Source organism: Pollachius pollachius, assembly GCF_949987615.1.
Source record: "Pollachius pollachius genome assembly, chromosome: 11".
NCBI classification, from domain to species: Eukaryota; Metazoa; Chordata; class Actinopteri; order Gadiformes; family Gadidae; genus Pollachius; species Pollachius pollachius.
This window is the reverse complement of record NC_136944.1, coordinates 14,758,337-14,768,894: the sequence shown is the minus strand read 5'-3', so window position 1 is coordinate 14,768,894 and position 10,558 is coordinate 14,758,337. Positions and strand designations below refer to the sequence as shown.

The 10,558-nt window shown below is 44.1% G+C and overlaps 1 protein-coding gene across 2 annotated transcripts; it reads left to right on the top strand.

Annotated features, from left to right (window-relative positions):
- The first annotated feature begins 1,660 nt into the window (after positions 1-1,660).
- Positions 1,661-7,628, top strand: ramp2 (receptor (G protein-coupled) activity modifying protein 2). Of its 2 annotated transcripts, XM_079746641.1 has the most exons (6): positions 1,661-1,750; positions 2,300-2,362; positions 2,498-2,536; positions 4,723-4,755; positions 4,898-5,066; positions 5,810-7,628. In XM_079746641.1, the coding sequence occupies exons 1-6, from the start codon at positions 1,687-1,689 to the stop codon at positions 6,057-6,059; spliced, it is 618 nt and encodes a 205-aa protein (XP_079602767.1). In that variant the 5' UTR covers positions 1,661-1,686; the 3' UTR covers positions 6,060-7,628. The 2 variants fall into 2 exon arrangements, with proteins under 2 accessions (XP_079602767.1, XP_079602768.1); XM_079746642.1 differs by lacking the exons at positions 1,661-1,750; positions 2,300-2,362; positions 2,498-2,536 and adding an exon at positions 3,288-4,312.
- The last annotated feature ends 2,930 nt before the right edge of the window (positions 7,629-10,558 follow it).

Genomic DNA, 10,558 nt, shown 5'->3' with positions numbered 1-10,558 from the left:
ATCCCTGCGTTTGTGCTGCTCTGTGTGTTTGAGTGGCGTGGTTCGGGGAATTTGAGTTTATCAAAATATAAATGTGGAAGCAATTTTGGCCCTGGGTTCTATGGCCCCAGCGGCCGAACGAGGCTACACTCTCAGTGGCTGTTGACTCGTCTTCTCTCTATCCAGATACAAGGCTCCCTCTATGGACCGTAGTACTACGCACCGCTACAGTGGGCGGGCTGACGCGCAATGCTGACGCCGGTCACTGAACCTCAGGCTTGTTTGCTTCTGAACATGTTGGATACATAATGGAGTATACAGCGTCATGTTATCTTAAAGGAACACAATCTGGTCGGTGTATTAGTTGGGGATTGACCTAATCTGGGAGTCAACACTCCCCTGCACCTTCAGTTTACAGGATACTCGCATAGCCTTTTAAATAGCTATTGAAATATGTATTTTAATACAATACATACGATAGGGGGCATACCTCCTCCTCCTTATTCCAGCCCTCAGCTGGCTCAAACAGCATCTGTTATCGTGCAATTGATGTTGTGTTATTCTATACAGTGTTATTTTATGCTATTTTAATTAGGTTATTTTAGGTATTGTTATGTTATAATATGTTACCATATGTTACGCTACAGTTAATCAAAAAGAATGAAAGAAGAAAGAGAGAAATAAACTAAAGCCAGAGCAAGTGGGTGGAGTAGGTTGACCTACAACCCGGCAGAGAGAGTGAGGTGATCGATGGAGAGAGTGAGTGAGTGAGACAGAGTGTGAGGTGAAAGGGAGGGAGAGAGAGACAGAGAGAGGGCGAGAGAGACAGAGTGTGAGGAGAAAGGGAGGGAGGGAGAGAGAGACAGAGAGAGGGGGAGAGAGACAGAGTGTGAGGAGAAAGGGAGGGAGAGAGAGACAGAGAGAGAGAGGGAGAGAGAGACAGAGTGTGAGGAGAAAGGGAGAGAGAGAGAGACAGAGAGGGCGAGAGGGAGAGAGAGACAGAGTGTGAGGAGAAAGGGAGAGAGAGACAGAGAGAGGGCGAGGAGGAGAGAGAGACAGAGTGTGAGGTGAACGGGAGGGAGAGAGAGACGGAGAGAAGGCGAGAGGGAGAGAGAGACAGAGTGTGAGGTGAAAGGGAGGGAGAGAGAGACAGAGAGAGGGCGAGAGGGAGAGAGAGACAGAGTGTGAGGTGAACGGGAGGAAGAGAGAGCTAGGAGAGAGGGCGAGGGAGGGAGAGAGAGAGAAAGAGAGATGGTGGACTATTATTGTGAAATTGATGTTATGTTATTCTATACAATGTTATTTTACGTTGGGTTAGATTAAGTTATATTAGGTATTGTTTATTATGCTATGTTATGTTAAGAAAGAAATAAAAAAGTCAATAAAATCAATGCGAGAGGGTGGAGTAAGTTGACCTACAACACAGGAGAGAGATGAGAGGGAGAGAGAGAGAGAGAGAGAGAGAGAGAGAGAGAGAGAGAGGGAGAGAGCGAGAGCGAGAGCGAGAGACATAGGTGGTGGCAGGTCAGTGGACACTCTCTCTCTCTCTCTCTCTCTCTCTCTCTCTGTCCCATTATGGGAGTCTACACAGGACGCCCATCCTAGGAAATCAGAGCTTCCTGTTGTTTTATAGAGCCTTCCTTCAGAAAGGTTGAGATATGTAATCTCTATCCACCAGGGAAGCGGAGCAGACCAGTGTCAGACACAATGACAAGCAGGGATTGTTCCTCTCCTTGGTTCTCCTGGTGGAGTGTGGCTCTTCTCTTCTGGGGTGAGTAGAGCGTGTGTGTGTGTGTGTGTGTGGAGCCACAGGTCTTGGTCAGGGGCTGGAGACAAAGAAGTGGCCCCAGTCGCATGGCCTCTATCTCACCTCTAAGGTGGAATGCTTTGGTGCATTTTAATGAGCCCGACCACTTCAGAAGGCGCTTAGCTAGTCCCATGATTTGTATTTGTTTTTCTCTTTCATTTTTGTAATCATTGAATCCTGTACCATTATTCTGACTGGTTGTGTTTCTTGAATCTCAAGAGGGTAAAAACGAGTTGAATTGAATGAAAACAGTTGCTGTTTTACATTTTGTTCTGAGGTTTTCTGTACAGTTATTATTACAATATTATTAATCATAACATTGAGATTGTTATTGTGTTCTCTGCAGGTTGAAATATGTTTCATGATGTATGCTGGTGTTTTCGACAAGCTTTATTTCCTAGTTATTATGCTGAGTTGACTGTATATTTATATTAAAAAAAAAAGTCAATTAAGCATTAATAATCTCTATTTGTCCCTAATCTCGAATACTCTGTATCTTGCATCCATTGGCAGGGACTACCACAGTCGGCAGCTTAGCTGACAAGGAGGTTAAAAATCTACAATTCACAACACCTGGTACAATGCATTGTTTACACTATCAACCCAAAGGCTGAGGAGACTCACGCCATATTTGTTGTGAACGACATAGACTACACCTTAACCATAAACCCATGATTCATTAAATATATTCCCCTGTTTTCCTTCCCACAGGTAACCACCTCATCGAGGGGGGAGCCAACATTACCAACGGTAAGTTTAAAGATTGTAAGTAATTTTCTGGCAACCGTTTTAACCATCCCGATTAAGATGTCCTTAAAATTATTTTCAGTGATGGTTTCCCCATACTAGATCATCTCGATCAGCACATTAATCAGATATGATGACGCTTGTTTAGAATCAGCAAGGGGGATTTTAATCTAATTCCTTGGATACATTTTCAATGAACACGAACACTCTAGGTTGGGGGGCTGACAAATTCACGGAAATAAGTTAGCCAAAGAACGATGACACGGTGCCAGCATATTGCAATGTGTTCTTAGACAGAAAGCTCCTGGGGAGGTCTCCTATTCCGAACGCACGGGGGGGGGGGAGGGGCAGCAGGGGATGCAAGACTTACAATTGTTTGGGGTCAAAGGTTAACTGAAACTTTATTAGGAGCAGCCTCCCACCTGGCTGCACTTCCTGTGCTCGTTCGTCATTTACCCCACGCGCCATCGCCGTTCGACGCATGAACTCTGAATTGTGAAACAACTGGAGCTGTGGAAAGCCGCCTCCACACCCTCCACCCTCTCCCCCCTTCCTCTCCCCTCCTTGCTCCCCTGTTCCCCCTTTTCGGTTCCTCTCTTTCTGTGCCTTCCCTTTTTTTTCTTTTCACCCCTCTCCACCCCCCCCCCCCCCCCCCCCCCCCCCTCCCGCCGAAAAGACACATTTCCTGATGTCATTACTAAATCAAAACGTTGCTCAGCAAACAGATGTTGTGCGAGAGGCCCAACATGTGGACACCGTGACGTAGATTAACATGTTTTTCCCCCGAGAAAAAGCCGCATGCATTTCGGTTGTTCACACGGCAAATAGCCTACGTTTCTCTCTTTCTGACGTGGAGATATGGTTCAAGGACTTGACCTTTTATCAGGCGTGTCTTCGCTGAGGTGTACGAGAATGCCAGTAGATGTGTTGGTATGATCACGGTACAAAATGAGACATAAATCTCTAAAATGAACCTGATTCACATAGCCATAAGCAACCAAGCCGAGCCAAAGTCGTCACCTCTCAGTTTCATTCTGTGTTTGTTTTTTCTTTGTCTTCTTTTTTTCCTTGCTTGTGTAAGTATGGGTTTTTAAAAACAGCTGGCTGACAATTTCCTTCAGGTTTGTTCAATAACCTGAATACGAAATCACCCACACAGCAGACCCTGCAGAGGCTCGATCACATCTTCCCTTAAACACTGAGCCCTAAATGTTTACTTATGTTTCCTATTTGGAGGAGACAGCCCAAAAGGCAAATAAATCACACGCTGTGAGTCGGCCAGGCCTTCAACTGTGAGAAACGGAGACTAAAAAGCAGAACAAGAGTTAAAGACTAAAGGGTTTTCAGATGTGCGGCCAGCAGCCCTGCCTTGGTGTGTGAGCTCCTTTTTTTATTTGGGAGAATGGAGAGAGACACGACAATCTTTGTAGCCTCCACCCCTTTCAAAGGCACCAAAGAAATCCTAAAGAAATGTGAATTGGGGAGAGGGGAAGAGCTGTTGCCAAGGCGCAGGGGCAGGCAGACGGGAGAACGTCAGGAGAACATCTGGTAACCGTGGGTAACACCACTCGGACATCTGGTGACGGAAGGTTACTTTGTGTCTCTCTTCCACCCTGGCGGGTTTCCTGTTATGCCTCGGCTCACTCTCAGGGAGAAGTTAGCAGCTCGCCGTATAGATGGTCGTCGCTTTTCTGGGAATGCAACCCACCTCTGCTCGCTCTCTTCCTGACATGACGGGAACGCTTGGTTTCCTCGGCGTGCTCCTCTCGGTTCTCGCTGGTGAGTGTGTGGTCCGACTTCTCCCAACCCCCCCGCTTCCACCCCCGCTCCCTCATTATTCCCCCCACCTCCTCCTCCCTCCCCCCACCCCTCCCCCTGCTTTCCTCCCCGTCGCTGCAGTGGTAATGTAGGCCCAGGCCGGTGCCGCTAGGCGTTCCAGACGCTCCGAGGTTCCTCCACTTTAGAGTAACAACGTGGAGGTGAAATCGTGGTGCCGGTCGATGACTGTTTCCGTCGGGATAAGTGATGTTCTTTGTTTATTGGGGGATCATTGGTGACCGTGACATGTCACTTTCTGTCGGGTTGCAAATATTACGTTGTAAAACTCGCCACCACAATTTTCATTACAAAATGTGTTGCTTTCTAATCGTGACTGTATTTAACCAAGCGATTGATCTGCACTTCTTTAGAAAGCAGTATTGGACAGTCCATCGTAATACACGGTAAGATCATCATCTTTACTTATTTGAGCATTATAAATAGAATTTTTATCATATATATCTTTTGTTATTTTCTTGAAATTATGGCTCCTCTCATGAAACGCATACTCCAACAATGCCCATTCCCTCTATGCGTTTCATTCAGAATGTGTGAACATGACACCCAGATGTGAAGTTTACTGCAGTTACTGCAATGGCTGGGACCAAATGTCGTGCCTCTCGGAGCTGATAGAACTTATGTGCCATAAACCTTTTCGAAACCATATGGATCTGCACAACAGCACCAACTGGTGTGTCTGGAGTAATGTGAGGAGGTAAGAACACTTGTGGTGACACTGCCTTCGGGGTCCATTCAACATCAACATACAGGAACATAAGGGGGATGAACAAAGTTGGGGTCACATCATGGATGCTCACGGCAGGTAGGTAGGAGATATTTTAGGGTCTTGATCTGGGATGGTTGCTTTCGGATCGAAACCAAGCCTCCTCTTCATTAGAAACAATGACGAGCAAAAAACAAAATTTGGGCAGATGGCGTGCCGTTGGCCCATTTTGAGTTTGTTCAAGGTCACTTTTTTTTTTTACAGTTTTACACAGTTTTAAGTCTCTTTTTCTGCTCTTACTCGCTCGCTCTCACTCTCTTCCTCTTCCTTTTTTGCTCTTTCTCTACCCATATCTCTCTTTCTCTCTCTCTCTCTCGCTCTCTTGTTCTCTCCCTCTGCCCTCTCTCTCTTCTTTTGTCTCCCTCTCTCCATCTCCCCTCCCCCCCTCTCTCTCTCTCTCTCTCTCTCTCTCTCTCTCTCTCTCTCTCTCTTGTTCTCTCTTTCTGCCCTCTCTCTTTCCTTATGTCTCCCTCTCTCCATCTCCCCTTCCCCCTCTTTCTCAATACCTCTCTCTCTCCTTCTCTGCCTCTCTATCCTATCTCCCTGTCTCCCTCTATCTCTCTCTCTCTCTCTCTCTCCCCTCTCTCTCCCATGCCTCTCTCTCTCTCCCGCTCTCCCTCTCCCCTCTCTCTATCCCTCTCTCTCTCCACCTATGTCTCTATCCGTGAACACAGTGCGTACAACAACTTCACCATCTGCACCGAGGACATTGCAGAGTGTCTCTTGATCCCGTGGCCCAACCCAATGGTGGAGGACATGTTCCTGAAGATCCACGCCGCCTACTTCCACGACTGCCCCACCGAGGAGCTGAGTGACCCCCCGCCGGGCATCGTCCTCGCCTTGGTCATGACCCCCATCTGCCTGATCCCCGTCATGGTGGTGCTGGTTGTGCTGAAGACCAAGAATGGAGACGGGAGCTCCTGAGAACGGAACACAGAGACATCGCAATATCTCCGGAAATAATGATATCAACCAGAAATAATGATATGCCAACTCCCATTATGCTAGCTTCCATATGTCCGTGCGTGAATACCCAACTTCAGGTATTGTAAACATGAGGAATACCTCTAGTGTTCTGATGTGATTCCATAGAATGGACCGAAACTCCAAACGCCCTTCACACCATTGGAGGGCACTCAACCTGGATAACAAACGTGGGAATTTGGTGTTTGACGTTTTTTATTCCCTATTTCAGACTTTTTCCATGCCAATGGGGCCACGACTGTGTCCCCATTGGCACCAAAAACATGCTAGCTTGATTTAAATGAAATGATGTGTAGCAGATGTAAAAGTATCTACTTGGAAATGAGCATAACATAGAGATAATCAGAAAGAGGTTCCTAGAAACAAGATCAACTCTCTGCAATCACTGCAATGCACTGAATTAGAATGAACAACTTAGGTGAGAACATGGTGTTGTCACAGAAGTCTATGTTAGATGAAATGGAAGGATTTAGAGAAGCATCACATGGAGACTGGAGCAAACTCTTCACCTGTGATAAGTTAATCTTACTGCTAGTATCAAGTTGACAAAAGCTCTCAGGCTTGCCAAGCTTAAGACAAAGTGTGAGGATGTTCCCCGAGCTGATGTACAACATTATTGTACTAGGGATGATTCTTTAAAGCAGTACTATGTCAGTTTCCTCCATGGCTGTGCTAGTTCTGTAATGAGCTGAGCCAATCCCTAAACCATAGAAACATTAACCACTTTTTTAAAATCGACGGGGGACCCACACTGTATAGGACACAATAGCAAGAACTTATTTAAATATTCAACCTCAAATGAATATATTATTTTATCTTAAACATATTTATGAAACCATTCATCTTTATATGGTTTAAAATGTATTGTACTCTTTTTTGACAGGGATGCAACAGGGCACATGTTAGGTCAAGTCGGCCGTAGTACATAGAAGGTGTGAGCCAGTGTTGGTCACTTAACTTTTAGCTTCACAATGGATGGAAAAGCCAACTCTAAGACATGTCTTCCAGGTATTGTCCTTGCGATAGATAGTCCTCCAATCCTCCCACCACACAATGATAACCCTAACTGCCTCCGATGAGCAAGCCGAAGCGTATTGTATACTGTATCTACACCTTGACCTTCAATTTCAGACGTGGAGACGAAAACACTCTTAATAAGTAACACTGAGCAATGACAAAAGAGATACATGGTTATCGTTGGCTTAAGTTATCTATTCTACTATTTAGTGGTATTATTCTTGAAGGACAACAAAGCCACTGAAAGTGGCTTTCACATTTGGAAAAGAATAAGAAATATGTATCTATTTTAATATTCTATCGTCGTCCGGGCAAACTGGATATATATATATATATGTGCTGTTATGTTCTCTCACAACCGTGTACGTTTTGTGTGAGTGACTTTACTGGATGTCCGATTTTTACACATTTTGTTGTTGTAGGGATTATCTTTGTTTGTACTTTCTGGCCGTCTAACTTAAATAACATAAATAAAACCTTTTTTGAAATGCATTCTGAGATTTCTTGGGTAATTATTCTGAAATTCTCTGAACGTTAACTAAATCAAACCATTGTAATCCCTTGTATTCAGAGTCCAGTGGTCCTCCAGTGCAACCTATCTGACGTTGCGTTACTCAGCGCAGTAGGACAGGAATTAGAACAAGAGCTATGAAAACACACAGCCCCTCAGCTATACAGTTATGCTTGGCGGAGAAAACCCTTCTCCTTGAGGTGCTTCCGGAAGGAATTCCCACAGCACAGAGTGAGGATTCGGTAGGGCTCACTGAAATTAAGGAATTTAAATCCTAGTTGTAAGATTATGTCATGAATACTGAATAGATACAGGTGGAAGCCCAATGGCGAATCAATAGCAAGGATGAGCTTTTGGGTTAATGGAAATTCTGTTGTCCTGAGAGTGTGTGTGATGTTCCATGCTTTGCTGTGGTTCAATGTGGAGGGGCCAATCCTAATATTTTGCTGTGGCCAGTGGGACCAAGTGTTGTGTGTCTGCTCTGACATATCACACCCTCATCTGGCATCAGTCGAGGGTTGGATTCATGCTGTGTGTGTGTGTGTCCGTGCACTCATGTCTGTTTTTATGTGTGTGTGTGTGTGTGCGCGCGTGTGTTTGTGTGTGCATGGGCGTATGTGTGTGTTTGTGTGTGCATGGGCGTATGTGTGTGTTTGTGTGTGCATGGGCGTATGTGTGTGTTTGTGTGTGTGCATGCATGTGTGTGAATGGTTGTGTGTGTTTGTGTTTGTGTGTGTGTGTGTGTGTGTGTGTGTGTGTGGGTGTATGTGTGTGTGCATGGGTGTGTGTATGTGTGAGTGTGTGTATGTGTGAGTGTGTGTATGTGTGAGTGTGTGTTTGCGCACGTGTGTGTGTGTGTGTGTGTGTGTGTGTGTGTGTGTGTGTGTGTGTGTGTCTGGGAGTGCTGGCTGGGAACATGTGTTTGCTGACCTTCTTCCTGTCTGTCTAAAAGTCAGGTCATCCCTTTCCCCGCGCCCTGCTGATCTCATGCTCTGTACAGTAGGCCAGAGTAGCTGGTTGCTTTTCCAGTTCAGCCAAATGACCACCATTACAAAGGCAAATACGTGTTTCCCTCTTCCCCTGGCTGTCCTTTAACTTTAACCTTTTAATTCAAGCATTTGATAACTATAATGATTATGTTGCTTTATTAAAAAGTTTGATGATAGGATTAGGGCAATCTGTCAAATATAGGAGTAGGTTGATTTATATAGTTAATCATCTTATGAATCAAATTTGTTGAACAAAAATAACAGGTTACATGTGCAGTGTCATGGATAAGAAACAGCCAACTCATTGTTGAATGTAGCCTATTAAACAAATTTATCCGGATCACCTGCCCTCTAGTGGCGATTATTGGTGCCGGTGTTGTTACCAGATCGACTCGGCTGCCAGATCGACTCGGGGTCCTGCGCTTACAGATGACGTATCGACACTTGACGTATCGACACAAGCCAACGGACAAAACCCGGAAGGGTGGTTTATCAACGGGGCTCAATCATGGACATAAAAAGAAGGCTCAATCCGCTTTGGTTTTGATTTCATTGAACGCAGCCCGTTCTTTCGCACAAACAAAGCCATTGGAAACACGTCTAAAAGCACTGATGAATGCCTATGTAACCCAGTTCCTGTTTGGGACTCTTATTCTGAAGGAGCAGAACGGAAGTGTCTGCGTGTGGGTCACTGTTTTTGACTGTGTTGTGAGCGCTGGAATTAAAGTGGATCGCCCCGTTCAGTGAATGGAGTTAACCGATTCTTCTTTTATATATTACCCAAGTATTGGCAACAATAAAGCGCTCGGTTACACATATATTTTTATTTTCACATATGTTAAAGTAATATCACCTACAAAACTAATCCTATATTGATGAAAGTCCCCCCCCGCTAACGTTTATTAGCTCATGTTAGCCATCAATCTAAAGCCACAAATATTATCTGATCAATCTTTGTACATTAGATTATTATTCATAGATTAGAAAACAAAAGGAGATCGTTAATACTTGGGAATAACATGGGAATGAATGAAACGCGCATGCGCATTTAAAAGACAGCGTTTACAGGAAGTGCGTCATTATTGCGCATCTAGGACCCCGAGTCGATCTGGCAGCCGAGTCAATCTGGTACCCACACCGGCAACGTTATTTAAGAAAATGGTATTCATTGACAACCAAATGAAAAGGACATATCTTAATTATAAAGTTGATTAAGCAATGAATACATTAATTAACATTTGTTAATAAAATAACATAATCAATTGTCAGGACTACATTGGTTTCTCTTTGTTGAAAAAACATCCAAAGTGATTTTTTGGTGAACCTGAAAATGGCTAGCTCTCACTTCTCTTTATTCTTTTTTTGCAAAAAATTACACACGCGTGTGAAACAATTTTGACTTAAAATCCCCTCCTCATTCCACAATGAGATCAGCATCTTACTTCATGTAAATAACCCCAATACTACCGATGAGATTAGAGCGACATCCGAGTTTAAAGTCAGAATTCTGAGAATAATGTCAGAATCCTGAGGTTAAAGTCAGAATCCGGAAATAAAGTCAGAATTCTAACTTTATTCTCAGAGTTCAGAATCAAAACTCAGAACTCCAAAAAAAAAATCACATGTTGCCCTCATCGTCTTCTGTAAAATACCATGTCCTTTCAAATTATTTATTAGAAAATGTTTACACATCTCAGGCTTGATAAAAAAAACAATGTTTTGTGTTTTAGTATACATGTGAGAATATTTGTGCTGAGGATGTATACGTAGTAGAACACTTGTAGATATGGACACAAGAGGAGACCTATGGATTTCATTTCCTATATGAGAGTCCCTTAGTTATTTCATTTAACCGTTACACAACACTTTGAATTGTTAATGGTATCAACCAACCAGACCTGTGTGTTTAGTCACGGCAATGA

Excerpts from the sequence above, each read along its gene's own strand:
- ramp2 (XM_079746641.1), top strand. The coding sequence starts at position 1,687 with ATGACAAGCAGGGATTGTTCCTCTCCTTGGTTCTCCTGGTGGAGTGTG. Across the intron at positions 2,363-2,497 it reads TCTACAATTCACAACACCTG|GTAACCACCTCATCGAGGGG; the intron begins GTACAATGCATT and ends TCCTTCCCACAG. Across the intron at positions 4,756-4,897 it reads ACAGTCCATCGTAATACACG|AATGTGTGAACATGACACCC; the intron begins GTAAGATCATCA and ends CGTTTCATTCAG.